Source organism: Aspergillus terreus, genomic scaffold (assembly GCF_000149615.1).
Source record: "Aspergillus terreus NIH2624 scaffold_5 genomic scaffold, whole genome shotgun sequence".
In the NCBI taxonomy this organism is placed as follows: domain Eukaryota; kingdom Fungi; phylum Ascomycota; class Eurotiomycetes; order Eurotiales; family Aspergillaceae; genus Aspergillus; species Aspergillus terreus.
In genome coordinates, this window is record NT_165928.1 from 1,602,038 (window position 1) to 1,619,378 (window position 17,341).

The 17,341-nt window shown below is 53.2% G+C and overlaps 5 protein-coding genes across 5 annotated transcripts; 2 read left to right on the forward strand and 3 right to left on the reverse strand.

Moving 5' to 3' along the window:
* Positions 1-68: 68 nt before the first annotated feature.
* ATEG_04122 (uncharacterized protein) lies at positions 69-1,997 on the reverse strand (the record flags this gene model as incomplete). Its single annotated transcript, XM_001213300.1, has 5 exons — positions 69-403; positions 469-827; positions 883-1,354; positions 1,549-1,870; positions 1,977-1,997. The coding sequence occupies 5 exons, from the start codon at positions 1,995-1,997 to the stop codon at positions 69-71; spliced, it is 1,509 nt and encodes a 502-aa protein (XP_001213300.1).
* A 1,111-nt stretch (positions 1,998-3,108) lies between these two features.
* ATEG_04123 (putative copper resistance-associated P-type ATPase) lies at positions 3,109-6,873 on the reverse strand (the record flags this gene model as incomplete). The annotated part of the gene is made up of 1 exon (XM_001213301.1): positions 3,109-6,873. One exon carries the CDS (start codon positions 6,871-6,873, stop codon positions 3,109-3,111), a length of 3,765 nt encoding a protein of 1,254 aa, XP_001213301.1.
* A 1,079-nt stretch (positions 6,874-7,952) lies between these two features.
* ATEG_04124 (transcription factor TFIIIB subunit BRF1) lies at positions 7,953-10,359 on the forward strand (the record flags this gene model as incomplete). The annotated part of the gene is made up of 3 exons (XM_001213302.1): positions 7,953-8,373; positions 8,431-8,639; positions 8,719-10,359. 3 exons carry the CDS (start codon positions 7,953-7,955, stop codon positions 10,357-10,359), a joined length of 2,271 nt encoding a protein of 756 aa, XP_001213302.1.
* A 1,508-nt stretch (positions 10,360-11,867) lies between these two features.
* Positions 11,868-14,622, forward strand: ATEG_04125 (sugar transporter-like protein; the record flags this gene model as incomplete). The annotated part of the gene is made up of 11 exons (XM_001213303.1): positions 11,868-11,964; positions 12,020-12,219; positions 12,402-12,544; positions 12,628-12,700; positions 12,773-13,101; positions 13,158-13,255; positions 13,341-13,457; positions 13,631-13,769; positions 13,863-13,992; positions 14,292-14,418; positions 14,597-14,622. The coding sequence occupies 11 exons, from the start codon at positions 11,868-11,870 to the stop codon at positions 14,620-14,622; spliced, it is 1,479 nt and encodes a 492-aa protein (XP_001213303.1).
* A 544-nt stretch (positions 14,623-15,166) lies between these two features.
* On the reverse strand, positions 15,167-16,318 carry ATEG_04126 (uncharacterized protein; the record flags this gene model as incomplete). The annotated part of the gene is made up of 1 exon (XM_001213304.1): positions 15,167-16,318. One exon carries the CDS (start codon positions 16,316-16,318, stop codon positions 15,167-15,169), a length of 1,152 nt encoding a protein of 383 aa, XP_001213304.1.
* Between the last annotated feature and the right edge of the window lie 1,023 nt (positions 16,319-17,341).

Here is a 17,341-nt window from a genome sequence, read left to right on the forward strand (position 1 = left end):
GATTATTTAATGCCGTAGCGCTAGCCGGTCGGTCTGGGAAGCAGTCAATCAACACCGTCGAGTTCACGTTAAAGATCGCCGTCGACGTGAACGCAATAATAAACTGCAGGATAAGCGGCGCCGCGAGGTTCGGGCTCGACTCCCTCCACACCTCGTTGAACTTGAAGCTTGGTCCGTACAGCGCCAGCGCGATGATCATCGCGAAGCTGAAAAACGGCATCAGGCGGAGCCGTCCCTGCACGTAGGGAAAGTCGCTTCTGCCGGTCACATTTTCGTCTGCGGATAGGCCGTGTTCGGCCTTGTATCGTTCCTGGACGCGTCGGAAACTCTGGTCCAGCAGCCAGCCCGTGCTGAGGGAGCCGCAGATACAGCCGAGCCCGTTGGGAAAGAAGCAGAGGCCAATCTGCCACTGGGTAAGATAGGGGAAGCTGTGAAGCAGCATGGTCGTGGTAGAGGAAGTCACCATACTCCAGGCTGTGTAGGTAACGGCGCCCCAGGCCAAGAGCGAAGCAATATCCCTTTCTAGAATATATTTCAAGGGGCTGAAGGCTTTCTTCCAGGAGAGCGGTGGGCGGGACTTTGTAGCAGTGTTTTCGTTCTCTGACCATGCCGCGGGTGGTTTGATCACATAGGCGAGCGGTTTGTAGAACCCAGAGAGAGGAAGGCTGCCGTTTCCTGCAATGCTGCGCTGCGTTTCGGGCAGGAAAATCAACAGGGCACTGAGAACGATCGCGCTTAAGGTGAACAGCAGCCAGAAGATGCTTCTGAAACCCCATGCACTATTTAACGCGCCGCCAATGATCGGTCCGATTGCCTGGCCGGACATACTAACACGGAGTTATCAGTCATGGTGTTCTGAGGTAGAAGCGGTGGGAAGCCTACCGTATGCCTGCATTGGTCCCCATGAACCCGCCTCGTTCGTCCGGACAGGCTATGTCTGCAATGACACCCGCGCTAATGCTAATCGTCGCCGCCGACCCGGCTGCCTGGAGACCCCGTAAGACCATCAGCATAGGATAGTTCGAGGTAAAGGCTAGTGCCAAATTTGCCGCCGTATATATAGTAAGGCTGATCGTGAAGCTGAGACGACGGCCGCAAGTGTCTGAGAAGCTGCCGAAAAGCGAGGGCGCAATGCCCTGGACTATCATATAGACTGTGATAGTTAGGGCGACCAGCGTAGCATTCACTCCGAGATCGGTAGATATGGTGTTAATCGCGGGGAAGTATATGTTGGACGACAGAGGCGAAAAGGCACCGGCCATAGAGACGAAGATAACTAGGTTCCATTTCTGCTTCTTGGACAAGATATGGTAGGGCTGTTCCTCCTTTGGAGCGGCCACAGACGCGGTGGGGTCTTTTTCAGCCATCCTGGTGATCGACTTGGATTGAGGACTGGTATCTTACTGGTGATATGTCGCTGAGGACCTAACAGATATTTATACATTGTGACAGAGGTGGTTGTCAATCACCTCACTACCTAGATTTCTCGTAAGAGTACAATCTGATAGCAAAGACAGCGGGTGTCGATCTGCAGCTCCGACCAAGTACTATAGTCACTGTACAGGGGCAGCACATCTTCCTTGCCAACCATAGTTGGTCCCTTTGCCGATCTGCTCAGACAAGCCCCAGTCGACTGCAGCCCAACAGGGTCTGCATTACTCCGGCCGGAGTATATGCATTCCAAATTCTCCGACAAAACACCTTCTGCTAGACGAGCTCTATGACCAAGCATAGGCCAAGCTTCTACAAGACTCTGACACCCACGATCGTCGTATGGCGACAGCATGGCTACTCCGTATCCCCAGGCTCTTTTCTTCCACGAGACGAGCCGGTTGAAGCGGACAATATCTTGCAGGGCGCCACGATAATCCTGCTAGTCAGACTATGAAACGAGAACGTTTCAGCTTATTCTTCGAACCCAAGACCCTGTGATATCCGATTGCTTCTAGCGTAACAGAACCCGTAACTATACCTACCTTGGTATACCACGCGCTCATGTCGATCTCCCAGCCCTAGCCGAACGGCGGCTCTTGGCGTAGCAGGCAGATAAGAAACCTGCATCGTCGATCACCCCCATACAGGCGTCTATTGGTCTATACCTATATTCCCGAATGTGGTCCCTATAAGATATCTCTTGATCTACCGTGTACTTGACCACCTCTACCGCCGGAAGTATCCACTACTTGTATCATCACACCGGGAGCGGCCTTGATCTATCCGACCCCTACACTATCGTCCCGGCCCGGGAGTCGGTTATATGTTGTATACTATTAGAGTCCGAGCCTTCTTAGTACGTCTTAGTAGTGTGCATACCTATACTTTAGTTCGGGCATTCAATAGTACTCCGGAAGCTCCGCAGGACACTAGTCGGTTTATACTAGAAAGCAGTAAAAGCGCCTACTGATTACCCTCTCAGCCCTAAGACAGGTGGTAGAGTTACTCCGGAGTAGAGCACTGTTCTATATCTTCTCATTCTAGTCGTCTATGCAAGAAATCGGCGCAATGTTATCCCCCGTAGCTTACGTACCTCCGGGACCCTAGGGGTCTTAGCACATTTAGTAGCATGGTGATCATGTTAATCGGAATCTATTGTTTCCGGTAGTTCCACTTTCAGCTTGTGCGGTTGTCGCGATATCCGATTCCGGGCCTTGTCAGACAGCCTAGCCTAAGACTTTGTGCCAAGTCAATGCCCATCCTCACCGAAGGCGCTGTGAGTGTCGTGCGTCAATTGCCAGATCTGGCCTCCGAGATGGTCCTTACTCCTTCTGGTATCTAAAAATCAATGAGGAACTCGATTCTATATCCTACTTTATGACAATCTCTGCAGCGCGGTTGCGCCGTATGCGCGGCCCAGCTGTAGAAAGCGCTTATGACCCGAGCGCTTCCTGAGCCTTGACCGGTCAGAAGAAATACTCCGTCAGCAACCCTCTGAGCGTCCTCATTAAAGCGGTCTTATCCAAACAGGGAAAGTTCCGTTGATTAAAAAAATAAAACAAGTCTGTATAGGTACACAGTTATATCAGTGCCCTGTTCCAGTACCCTATCCAACCGTCCCAAACACTAAAGATACAGGTACATCCATGAAACAAACAGGGTATCACAATGAATCTAATCACCCTTCCTAAAAGCCCGCCTCATAGTGTTTCGGTCAACCCCCAAAGCCAGGCTGCTACAAACAACCGAGATACTGCTGAGTGCCATAGCCAACGCAGCCCAGACCGGACTCAACCTCCAGTGAGAATTCACCATGACCATATCACCCTCTACCATCTTCATTTTGTGACCACTGACAATGGGGTAGAAGATCCCCGCCGCAACAGGTACCAGGCACAGGTTGTACACAAGCGCCCAACCGAAGTTGAGTCGGACGCGATTGAATACCCGGCGGCTGAGCATCACGAGCTGCAGAATCGTGTCCAGCTCCGAGTTCAGAAGGATAAAACTGGCTGAGTTCATGGCGACATCCGAGCCAGATGCCATGGCAATGCTCACGTCAGCGGCTGCAAGTGCAGGAGAGTCGTTCACACCGTCGCCGACAAAGGCGACAATGGAGCGCGTTCCGCCTTGCCTCCTTTGGCTTTCGGCTTCAGCATCTGACCGTGGAGAGAGGACAGCGTCTTGGACATGGCGGACGAAATCCGCTTTACCAGCCGGCATGACATTCGCTGCGACATTGGATTGAGGGATGCCAACAGCGTCGGCGACGGCGTACGCGGTTGTCTGGTTGTCGCCAGTACACATGAAAACGTTGACATTGCGCCTCTGCAACTTTGAGACCACGTCGGCGGCGTTGGTTCGGATGGAGTCAGATATGGCAAAGACCATGGCCGGGGTGAAATAGGGTGGTGCTTCGCCTTCGGGAGTGATTTGGCGCAATGCGAGAATTGCAGTGGGCTTTCCCGCTTCCTGGTACTTTGAGAGCAAGTTGGCGAAGTATGAATCGTCCAATTCAGGTGATACCAGACCCTGCACAAGTCGCTGATTCCCTATCGCAGCTTCGTATCGAATGGCCTCCTTCTCATTTGACGTTGACACAACAAACACACCCTTCATACCCAATCCTGATTTCTCTTCAATATCGGAACTCACGATAGAGACAGCGGGGCTCTCGCCACAGAATCCCACTATTGCTCGAGCGATTGGATGGTTGCTGCTTTCTTCCAACTTGCGCGCGAGTGCCCAGCCAATCCGTGCCGTGTTCGCGTCGGTGACGAGTGACTCGTGGTCAGACACTTTCAAGCTTCCTCCTTCGGTGAGGGTGCCCGTCTTGTCGAAAACGATGGCATTGAGCCGACTGGCCTCTTGGAACGCTTCGCCACCACCCTTGACAAGGATCCCATGCCTGGCTGCCAGGCCTCCGCCGACAAAAAGCGCTGTAGGAGCAGCGAGCGCAAGACCACACGGACAAGCAACGACAAAGACGGCAATAGCAAACTCCAGGCTCCAAAAGGTCCACCCACCATGTACGACATCGAGGTAATCGTCTGGCAGCGTGCCCGACAAGCCAAGAGATAGCCAGATTATGAATGTCAGGATTGCAATGAGGGTGATCAGTGGGACAAAATGAGAGGTAAGAAGATCAGCAACTCTTTCCAAGGGAGCCCGTCTGCTCTGACCCTCGCGTACGACGGAGATGATTTGGTCCAGCATTGACGAGCCTCCGATAGCGGTGACCCGGATTTTGATGGGCTGACCAACGTTTACAGAGCCAGTGTAGACTAAGTCTTCCGTTGTCTTTTTAACCGGTCTTGACTCGCCAGTCAATGAGCTCTCATCAAATTGACCAACACCTGTATCAACGACAACCCCATCCGCTGGTGGTGAAGCACCGTGGGGAATGCTGACCAGGTCACCAATCTCCAACATGTCGACATCAACCCGTTGAATCTCATCGCGCTCCTCATCGTAAGTTCCGGCTGACCCCTCGCTGCAAGTGTTGACAATAAGCAGAGCCTCGGAGGGTCGCAATTTTCCCAACGAAGCGACTGCGTCGCCTGTTTTCGCCTTGCTGTACGCCTCGATGAAGCGACCTGCAAGGATGAACAGTGTTAGAAACACCACGGTATCGAAATAAGTTGAGCTATGTGTATCACTTGTGGATCCCGCTACAGCATCAATTATGAGGACTGCCAGCGAAGAAGCATAAGCGACCGTGGTACCAGCAGAGATGAGCATGTTCATGCTACCAAAGCGGTAGAACCTGCGGAGGATGGGGACGCGGCTTCCTGGGCGCCACAAAGAATATATTTCTTTCATCGCCCGCACATGGAAGATGTCGGTCCCGTAAAACATGACAGGAGTCGTCATGATGAATAGTGCCCATTCCATGCGGGAAACACTTCCAACCCACATAGGCTGCTCGAGGTACCGTCGTACCTTGTTTTGGGGAGATACAAGGCTCATGAATACAATCCCGAGGATAAAAGTCGGTATTGCGACAACCAACACAAATAGCAGGCGAGAGAGCAGGCGACGCCTCTCATGGTGTTGCATCGCACGCGATCGATCTTCGATCGTCGGGGGCCGGTGGATCGCCGGATTGAAAGCATCGTGCTGTGTCTTGATATTTTGGAGGATGTCGCGGATAGTGAAATGAGGAGGACGAGGAGTGTAGGTTACTGTGAGGATCGGGTTTTTCAAGGAGAAACCATCGTCAATTTCGACATCGGGAAGTCCCTTGGCCGATTTAAGGATTTTGTCTGGACAGTGATGACAGAACATTCCATCGACACGAATAGACACTGTTCTTTTTTCGATGGAGCCATCCTCGGAATCTATCTCCTTTGGGTGAACGCTGCTCAGAGAAGCGTCGTACCCCAAGTCCTCGATCTTCTCAACAATGGCGTCAACCTGATCAGGGTGGTCGAATTCAACTTTTCCACTGTGGGACAACAGATTTACCGACACGTCTGTAACAAATGGCAATTCTTCAAGTCCTCGAGTTATGGCTGCCGCACAGGAACCGCAAGTCATCCCACCAATGGCGATCTCGGCAACATATGTTGATGACTTTTGAGTAGAAACCTGCTTGTTGATTTGACGGGCCTCATTGAGTGACGCCTCGAAGCCCATGTCGTCAATCTGTTCAATGACCTTGTCGACATTTGATCGCGGCCCAGTTACCACTACTCTAGCACTGTTGGTAAGTAGGTTGACCGTGACTTCCTTGACGACATCCATCTGCTCGACTTCGTTCGTGATAGAATTCACACATGAGGCGCAGCTCATGCCCCCAATACTTATGCGGGCATCCCATTGGTCTGGCTCACATTGGAGATGGGATGGTCCCGCATTAGCAGTGGCTTCTTTAACGAGGTCAGCCGTGGCCTCGGGCCGCGAGGACATGAAGCTCGTGCTGTGGAGAGTCTCAACGTCATCCGAATGCGCTTGGGATTGCTTGGTGGTGGATCGAAGAGATGTAGTGTCCGATGCATTTGACACGATATTCCCAAATTCTTCCTTCCTACACGCGTCACATTTTGCGATGTGTCTGCGATTTGGAGATCCACTGGAGTAGGAGGGTTGTGTGGCGAAGAGGATGGAGTCTCGAGAAAGCCAGGGGGTAGTCTCGAAATCCGACACGATAGTGCCTCGATGATCAAATGTCGTGACATGGTGGACCTCAAACGCTGCATGGATGAGCGCTGTGGCCAAATCTGCAGGCCGAGTGACAGAGATGTGTCTGACGCGGACCTCATGGGTGAGGACGGAGACGTCCACGGCTTGCACACCATGAATGTCGGAAAGAATCTCCGTGATATATGCAACACAAGAGGAGCAATGAATGTTGCTGACGAAGAATATGCTCTTGAGAAGCTCGGCATCCTGAAGAACAGGAGCATGAGCGGATGATTCCCTCACCGAGAGAGACATGATGGTGTTGTTGATGGTCTTGGAAGAACTGAGCCGCTCAGGACACGAAGAGTAAGACCGTTTCGGTCTGAGAAGATGGCGTTCGACGAGGTGAGAGGAGAGATATCACAGGAACGAAGTCGACGAGTAAGGTACTCCGTACGTATCGAGGCGCAATTTTGTATGGGAGCAGAAGACAGGAGAGACGCTCTCTTATGCGTTTTCTCAGATGACAAATAGAGAGCAATGAAGAAATCAATCGACAGGGAGAGAAAGAAACTCAAAGGGTTGAGTCAAGAGGCGAAAGGGATGAAGTTACATATTTGCGTTGTTTCTGCGCGTGGAGAAGTTGGATGTTACTAAACTACGCACAAATGTCGCAGTCCACCGAAAGGACTGACTGGTGAGCGGTTTCTGCGGGATCCTTGCAGAAAACCTGTCGCGTGGCCATTCTGATCACGACAATCGATCCAGAGGATACTCAGAGGACCTGATGTCCGTTCTAGGGCATCCCATTCAGTGTGGGAGAGAGATGAGGAGGTACTTAGATCGAGATGCGAAATGAAAGACTCTTGCCGGAATCGAACGAGCGGATGAGCAAGGCAGCGTTCACGTGACCGTGCCACTCGACCACCGCCAGCTGCAAAGACGCGAGGCTCGCCGCATCTTGTTCGCTCGCCCAACGCGACTTCACTCTTCTCTCTCTTCTCTTCCATCGCTTCTTCACCTACTGCCAGTGATACTCCATATCATCACCTCGCTATTCCTCCAATCTCACAACCTCAATCCAATCTGGGTCTTCTTCGACTCTCAAACGACAGGGACTCCTGCGAACCCTCTATCTATCTGTCCCTGAGTCATCTTCGTGAATTTTTTTTTCTCCGACCACACTTTGCCTTCATCTGACTAAGTGCTACTATTGATGCCTTGATGCCTTATCTCTCTTGGTCGTGAAGATGAGCATCTAAGGTTTCAGAAGAAGTCGCGTATCCTCATCTCGATGATTTCCTTTTCTCACTCTTATTCTTTTCTTGAATCGTGATTCTGTTGTGACCTTCACAGCCTTGTGATACTGCTCGTACTATCTTTATTACCATATCATGTCCGCGTCACGACCGGGGATGCGTCCCCCATTTCCTTCCAAAGCTGGCCCCCGGGCGCCAGTGGGACGTCTGGCTAGCTTGAAACCTCCGTCTTCTACGCAAATCAAGCGTCCTCAGTCAATCTCCCGGCCTCAGCCGACCCGGCCGACTACCCATCCTAAGACCACCACCTGCCCAAATCCCGGCTGTCCTGCGCCTCATATTGTCGAGGATGATGGCCAGAAAGTTTGTTCAGGATGTGGTACTGTTATCAGTGAAGCAAACATTGTTTCCGAAGTTACCTTTGGGGAATCCTCTTCCGGTGCCGCCGTCGTCCAAGGTACCTTTGTCGGAGAAGACCAATCTCACGTCCGCAGTTTCGGACCAGGCTTCCAGCGCGGTGGTGCGATGGAGAGTCGAGAGATCACAGAACAGAACGGTATGCTTCCATCCTTACCATCGCAGTGTCATGTACTCATCCACTAACGGCTTGTAGGCTCTCGTTATATTAACCAGCTGTCCCGGGCTCTCAATGTCCCGGAGAGTGCTATGAAAGCTGCCGGTCAGGTTTTTAAGCTCGCTGTGGGTCTAAACTTCATTCAAGGTCGTCGGACCAAAACTGTGGCCGCGGTATGCCTCTACATCGCCTGCCGTCGACAGGATGGCAACACGGTCATGCTGATCGATCTCGCCGATGTGCTCATGGTAAGCTCTCCTCATGACCCGTCTTTGTCTGGCATCACTTTTACATCATTGGAATGTTCACTAATGCATCTGTCAATAGATCAATGTGTTTAAGTTGGGACGGACGTACAAGGCCTTGTTGGATGAATTACGTCTCGGTGGCAACGTCTTCCTCATGAACCCTATTGATCCGGAGAGCTTAATATACCGGTTTGCCAAACAACTAGAGTTTGGGCCCTCCACCATGCAGGTCGCCAGTGAAGCTGTGCGGATCGTGCAGCGCATGAACCGCGATTGGATGACCACCGGCCGTCGTCCCGCAGGTATCTGCGGTGCTGCGCTAATCCTTGCGGCGCGGATGAACAACTTCCGTCGAACGGTCCGCGAGGTTGTCTACGTGGTCAAAGTCACGGAAATCACTATCAGTCAGCGCCTCAACGAGTTCAGTTCGACCGAGAGTGGGGAGTTGACTGTCGATCAATTCCGTTCTGTGCAGCTCGAGAATGCTCATGACCCACCGTCATTCACCCGCGCACGCGATGGCAGGAAGCCCTCGCGAAGTTTCACGAAACGAGGGGGTGCAGAGACCGCCGCGGAAATCGAGGGAGATCTACACGATGTCAACGCCACCGCCTCCAGCTCTCGTCAGGCGAGTCAGGCCAAGCGAGTGGATGCGGATGGCTTCGCCATCCCACCTCTTCCCATCGATCCTGCGTTGACCCCCACTGAAAGTGACCAACGACCGGAGAGGTCTGCTGTGGAGGAGCTCGTCGCAGAGATGGACGAGGAATCCGCCAGGGCCAAATCCGAGCGGGCTAAAGGTTCCAGGTCGAAACAGCTACCTGTCCCAAGTGCTGATCAGGTCGCCTCGGAGGAGGCTCTAGAGAATGAAATGACGGCATTACTCTCAAAGGGCTCGAACATGATCGAATCTACTGTGGAGCCAAAAAAGGTAGTGTCTGACAGCGCAGACATTGATGAAACGGAATTTGAGTCTGATCCGGAGGTCTCGAACTGTCTCCTATCCCCGGCCGAAGTGGAGATCAAGGAACGAATTTGGGTGCATGAGAACAAAGACTATCTTCGAACCCAGCAGGCAAAGGCGCTCAAACGAGCTTTGGCCGAAGCTGACTCGGGGCCTGGCATGCATAAACCCCGCAAGCGCCGTCGCGGCCGAATGGGCGATGTCACATACCTCGAGGGGGAGGGGGAGGACGGGGATGGTAGAAGCACGCGCGCCTCCACACCAGCCGAGGCCACCCGCCGGATGCTGGAACGGAGGGGTTTCAGTAAAAAGATCAACTATCGACTTCTGGAGTCCCTCTTTGGCGAAGAGGGCGCCGACGAAGCAGCCAAGGCCAAGGCAGAGAGCATGAGCCGCAGCCGCAGCCAGAGTGTGATTTCGCGACGTAGCGCCAGCATCGAGCCCGAGGCTGCATCGAAACGCGCTAGGATTGCCACTCCTGCTACGAGCTCCAAACCTGCTGGCTCTCCTGCCCCTCCTGGCCGTGTAGCCGCAGAGAAGCCGACTGGTGTGGGTGTGGGTGTTGATAAGCCCGAGCATACAGATGCCGGTGGTCCGGAACCTGGCACAACGGCGGAAGACAACGAGGAACCCGAGGATGACTACGACGAGGAGGATGACGAAGACGAGGCGGATGGAGATGATGGCCTCGATGCCGCGTTTGCCGGTCGATATGAGGAGGATTACTACGATGATTATTATGGGGACAGCGACTAGGTCAAGCACGCTATGGCGCCATGAGAACAGGTATCTGCAAGATCCCGGATGTTACTAGACAGGTACTTTGTGGTATGCGAGAATAAAGACTACTCTACTTGGCTTGGTCAAGACTCTTTCCTGCTTATCCGGACGTATGTAGATGCACATACCAGACACTATGCATGCATTTAGCTCTCAACAGAGAGAATCTCTATTTGTAAGAAGCGCTGATGCGACTGATGGAGCGGGGGTCAAGCATGCCCTAAGCAGTAACCCGACGAGGCGTCGTCGTGAGATGGTGATTACCCTTTTGGTACCTAATCCTCACGTGCTGAAAGTTTCACGCCTGAGGCAGGAGCAGCCGTGACTACATCCCTCTCCGGTTTCAACTACCTTGAGATCTTCCTCTTCGACATCAACTCCACCTCCTCCACACCCCGCATACTCCCTGGTTCTGTTTCACTCTGTGATCTGAACTACTGGATTCCTGAGCGTTATGCATAACCCCACTGCGGTGCGGTCATCCCAATCTAGCCAGAGCCTGAGCTCTGCCTACGAGCTCTAAAGGAAGTCCACGCTTCATATGAGAATGTGTGCCATTGCACCACTACCACCAGCTGCCTAAGGCAAGGGGGCTAGGATCTGATCCCTACTGGAGCCCGGAAAAATCTACTCAATACGTCCAGGTTGACGGGGCCTGGTCTGGGTAGAGTTTACGAGCTATGCAATATTTCCTCTCCGAGGCAAGAGCTATGTTCTCATTGACTCATGAAATACCCCTTATCGTCTCTATTGCTGGCCGGTTATCCGAGAAGTGGGGGTCATTCAGTCATTCGTCTTGGTTATCAGACCAGAGGAGAAATCATGAACTCCAGAATGGAAAGTTTCCCACTTCTTGGTCAGATCTGTGATTCCGTTTCGGCACTTCGGATGTCATCCCCGTGAAGACTGAACCTTGGCCTCCTTCATTGATATCATGCATCCGCTGATCTCGGAGAATGCTGGAAAGCAAGTCCGTCCGCGACTCAGAATGCATGAGGGTGGACGAATGGCATTGGCAAATGCCGTCCTTTTCCCGCCTGACTGTCCCTCCTTTATTCCCTTCTGCATCATGGCTGCGCTATTTCTCCGGCTGGTATGGAGGATCCCTCGATCTACAGGTTAGTATAGGCCTGGCCTTCTTTTCTATGATTTTATTTTTGGAAGGGAAAATAACTTTGTCCCCCAAAAAGGGCGCCCAAAAGCCCCATGGCGGGGATCTCTCATTCTCCCGGCGTTGGTTGAGAAGCCTTCTGCATTATCACAGACATAAGATACATGGTGGCTCCACTAGTATTCAATCACTCTTATATCATGTATGTATGTTTGCACTTTTGAGGATCAAACTTCGCAAACCTCCATTCCCTATATAAACTCTTGCAATCGGCCAATCTGGCTTCTCATCTTGTTCTCTTTCTACCTTCTCCAGCTTGTCCCTCATCGTTTGCGCCAGAAGCTTCAGGGAAAGAAGGATGGTCAAGCTGAACATGTACGGCCGGGGGCTTAGCCTCCGCATGGGTATCATGCTGACTTGCCAGATATCATTCGTTCTCTTCGGTGCGAAGCCTCTAGACCAGCATCCCCGTTGGTATATTCCAACTGACTGACTGCCCTGTGTCTTTCGATTGGGGCTCTATAGGTTACAACCAGGGTGTCTTTTCTGGAATCGTCGGCAATGAGAACTTTCTCGGTCTCGTTGGGCACCCCAGCTCTGCAGTTATTGGTATCATCGTGTCTATCTACAACCTGGGATGTGTCGCTGGCACAGCACTCGCTTTTATGGCTAGTGACAAGATAGGCTTTCGAAGGACAATGTGGTTCTCCATGGCCTGGATCTTGGTATGTATCGCTCTACATCGTCCCGGTTCGGTCCCAGCAGGCTTCAAAACGGCACTTTCGAGCCCGTTTCGCAGAGGTTCCTGGGCCGCTTCCCTTTTCCCGTCCAATCCTACACATCCCTAGTCATGTTGCCCACGGGATTATCCCTTACTCAAGAACGGTTAACCAACATTCCAATGCAGGTGGGAGCAACGGTCCAAACTTGCGCCTACTCCAAGGCGCAGCTCCTTGTCGCCCGCTTCGTGACGGGCATAGGCACCGGCATTATGAGCTCTGCGGTGCCCGTGTACCAATCGGAACTCTGCGATGCCCGGAAACGAGGAATGTACGTTTGTAGCCAGCCTTTGGCGATCGGCGTCGGCATCGTCGTATCCTATTGGTTTGATTATGGGATGAGCTTTGTCGAAGGCCCCGTGAACTGGCGGCTTCCCATAGCGTGCCAGCTTGTCTTTGTGGTGCTCGTGATCTTGATGGTATTTGGGTAGGTCCATTCTCGCTCTATCCTCATCCACTCTGTTGTACAATCTATCTTTTTCGCATCTGTGTGGCTTAGCTAGGGCTTTTGGCTAACGAGTCTCCGTCCCCGCCGGGGTGGTCCGCATCAAACAGTCTCCCAGAAAGTCCCCGATGGCTCTTTCGAGGAGGCCGGAATGAAGAGGGTATCCAGGTGCTGTGTGATGTCTATGACCGGGCCACCGACGATCCCAAGATCGTCCAGGACTGCCAGGGCATCTTCAAAGCCATCGAGGTGGACAACCTTCGTGGTGAGTACCGGTGGTCTCAGATCTTCAAGAAAGATGAGCTACACACGGGTCGACGCGTCCTGCTTGCGTATGGATTGCAGTTCATGAATCAGATGGGCGGAGTCAATGTGATTGTCTCGTATGTGACGACGGGTAGGTCGGCCTTTTGCTGTGTTAGGGTTTTCGGGAATCCAGACTGACCCAGTGGAATCCAGTGCTGGAGGTCAACGTTGGCATGGACAAGCAACTCAGTCTACTCCTGGGCGGAGCCATCCAGGTGATGTTTGTCATAGGTAAGTTGGGCTCGCTGTCGACCCCAGACTTGCTGCCATCCCCAGCCAGACCTGCTGATCACACGCAATTACACAAATGAACCAGGCTCGTTCTATCCCACTTTCTACTCGGATCGACTAGGCCGACGAAAGCCAATGATCTGGGGATCCATCGGCCTTTTCGTGTGTATGCTGATGATCTCCATTCTTTTGTCCTTCAAGGGTAAGTAGCTCTGCTCCCCGCCACCGGCTGATATGGAGCTCTGTCCCTCCCCAACATTTTCCCTCCGCATATTCCCCGGCTACTCGGGCTACTCGATCGAGGAAACCAGCACAAATTATAATTAATTCATGCCTTCGAAAAAAGAGCCCCGTGCTGACCAGATGGATCCCCAGGAACCCCCCAGCAGAAGCCCGCCGCCACCGCGTCGGTGGCATTCTTCTTCCTCTTCATGCTCATCTTCGGCGCCTCAATCAACTGCATACCGTGGGTGTACGGGCCGGAGCTTCTGCCTCTTCATGTGCGCGCAAAAGGGTGAGTGCGCTTGGGACCTCATCATCCGGGGGGAATTCCTGCTTCATTCCGAATGACCCGCACCCTTGTGCGCCCAAGCTAATCTCTCCCTAGACAAGCCATCGGAGTCTCGGCCAACTGGACGTGGAATTTCTTCGTGGCCATGATCGCCCCCTGCCTGATTGAGCAACTCGCGTGGAAGGGGTATCTGATTTTCATGGCTCTGAACCTGGCCTTTGTTCCGGTAAGCACTCGCCCTCGCTCTTGCCGTCCTCCGCATACCAGACCAGAGATCGGCGGCCTGCCCCGGCCATGTTCTGGTCTGATATGAAATAGGCGACGCGAACGCATCTCATCGAATCCATTGCATTGCTAATCCCCGCACAGCTCATCTACTTCTTCTACCCCGAGACGGCCAACCTCTCCCTCGAGCAGATCGACTTCTTGTTCACCGACAACAAGAGGCCGCAGGCATTCCACATGATCTCGTATGACCAGGCCGACGCGGAATGGAAGCAGCCCATTGTGCGTGAGACCGCGTAGTGTGCTGTGTGCCACGACACGATGCATCTGTGTTCTGCTCCTCTTCTCGGCTCCCACCGAAACGGCAGTACGCTGCGAGGGGGGTTACCGCCGTGGGTGTGTGAAACGGGCATTAGCAATGTCAGAGGTAAGGAGGATAGGCGGGCAGGATGGGGATATCTCTCGAGTGTAGCATCTGGTTTAGACATGGTTGTAATGGTCTTGTTTTACGCGGCGGGTTATGTTCGGCGGGGATTATTAAGGCATTGGAAGGATGGTGGGTGGTGGACTTAGATATAGTACTGATGTCTGATACGTTATGGTAGATAGCTCCGTCTCGATCACAGTATGAACATACAGACACATACAATATAGCAAGCAAGCAATGAAGAAGCGACTTTCCTTTCAACATGAAAATCTCTTTTTTATTCTCTTCGTCTTCATTCTTTTGTTCTTCGCCCCCCTCATTCCGGGGGATGTAATCAGATGCCGCCTGGTGGCGGGGAAACTTATCAACATGGGAAAATATAGGCAACCAAAAGAGAAAAAATAAAAATAAAGGAAAAAAAAAAAAAAAAGCAAAGACAAACCAAGCCCTACCAATCCATCCCAGCCATAGACATAGATATAAACCTATCCTGCACGTAAATCCCACCCCATCCACTTGCGCCATATAAAACAAGCAACCAAAAGCCAAGAGAGAAAGGAAAAAATCACAAACATGACAAGTCGGGTCAATTACGAGTCGAGCATAGAACCCTGAAGAAAGTGAGATACGGATGAACCGAAAGAAAGCAGTCGACGTCTCTCAAGTCCGCTTCCTGATCGCCGTCGAATATCGGGTCGGTCGGTTTCGGGTCGCGAGATGAAAGGAAATTGGCGCGGGTTTCTTTTCGTTACGCGTCGATCTCCATCCCATTACCCATTCCTACGCCTCCGTTCAGGCCCACGCCAATTCGGTCGATGGATGGCTTGGCGCTGAGGGTCTGTAAAAGTGGAAGACCGGAGTCGACGGGGTTCATCCCGAGGAGGTTCGGGGACGCCACCGCTGCAGCCGCATCCGAGGGGCGATCGGACGCGTTGAGCACCTGGGTGCCTTCGAACATGATGGGGTTGGCGCGCAGGTTCTGCACGCTGGTTTCCCACGAGGAGCCCACGAGTTGGGCCTGGGTGAGCTCGTCATTGAAGAGGTAGAACGCCGGACCGGAGGCCAGGCCGAGAGGGGTGACCGGTCGGGCCGCGACCAGGTAGGCGTTGAGGGCGCGATTCTTCATGAGGATCTGGCAGTCCGCGAGATAGGCGCTGAATTGGCGATCGATATACTTCTTCCAGCCGCGCACAGCAGCCGCCATGTCGGCATCGTCCATTGCGATCCGTTGCCAGCTGATTCCGAGGAGGCGGGTAGCGTCGTCGACGAGAGGTTCTCCGGGGGAGAAAGGGTTGGATCGGGTGGCGGAGTCGAGAATACGGCGGTTGTCGTCGTTGGCGGCATCTTGTCGGCGCTGAATCGAGGAGATGGTGATGTCGTCTAAGCTGGGGGCGGACGGATCGAGCCGCTGCGATTTACGGCCGGATTCCACGCGCTGGGGCTCGGGCTGAGACGGGACCGCAGCGGACGGCGGCGCGGGCGCGGAGGCCATGTTCTCTTCGTACCAGGTCCCCGTTTGGCTTTCGGCCGAGATAGCCATCTTGGTGCGCGGGTTCAGAAGGACCATGCCTTCGCCGTAGATGGGTTCCTCGGTCTGGGGCGCGGGAGGGGCCGGCGTCGACAGAGAAGGCATGCTGGGGCCATTGCGAGCTTCCTCAAAGTCTGCCTCTTCGCGCGAGCGTTTGCGAGAGGGCTTGGCTGTGATTGGGCCGGAGCCAGCCAGACCACCCGAGAAGGAAGAACTAGGGTGGAACCCATTGGCGAAGTACGCGGCGGAAGAAGCATCCGCTGCGACATCCATCTTGGACTGGCGCGGGTATTGAACGAAGGCGTGTTCCTGGGGAGGAGAGAGGACCATGGTCGGACCGTCGGCGAGGCCGTTCAAAAGCATTGGGCACATGGTGGTGAGAGCGGATCAGGTAGGTCGATCGGGAGGTAGGAAGAGAGACAGGACTGCGACTACGAGAGGAGTGATCTGCAGGGTCCAGTGAGCTAGAAACAACAAGCGAGAGCAACCTTGGGATCACGGGGATCCAAGCGAAAAGAAGGCGATGCGAAATGTCGCGAGACGGGCCGAGAGTGTCGCGTCACGCGGAGCTGGAGGAGGTGGAAGGGGAAGAGAAGACAAGGATAAGATATAAAGATGAAGAGAGATGTAATTGGGGAGGGAGGGAGGTAATGATGATTGACAGTAGAGAAGGTTGGAGAAGAGAGAGAGAGAGAGAGACAAGGGAGGAAGACACGGGAGCTGTCGAGAGGAGAGGTCGAAGAAGGGAGAAGAAGAGGAAGAGGAGAGAGAACGGAAGAAAGGCTGACGTGCAGATGGATGTAGTCCGTAAATGGATGGATTTGGAGGTGATGCGGAGAACGGAAGGGTTTGCCATCCTTACCGTACCATACACGCCGCCATGCGCGGTTGAGAGACGGTTTGGTGGTGCGTGACGGGTACGATACGGCCCGTACGGGACCAGATCGCCCTGCAAGGACGGCGCCATTATTGGCCGATGCAATCATCGCTCGGGGCAACCTGCAGGTGATCCTGCGCATCTGATTGGGCAATCCACACCCACCCGTCCGCGCGTCCCCAGTCTCATTGGCCCATCCAGCCCGAAGCTGAATCCGCCGCTCATTGGATGCCTCCACCCAGCTTCTCCAACCTTCAACCACCTGCACCTCCAAGGCGGTCGTCGTCAGATCGGATGGAAGCGTCAAGAAAAGTGGAACATTCAAATCAAGTCTCTATTTTGTTTAGAAGAAAACCAAAAGTTTATAGTAACAAGAAGGAATGGGGAAACAGTCAAAACGCAGGGCGAATCGAAGGAAACGGTGAAACGTCCAACACCGGGATCTCGTGCTAATGAAACATGACACGCAGGTAGATGTTCATCGATCAAGCAATGCATGCGCAAAGAAGTCTCCCACC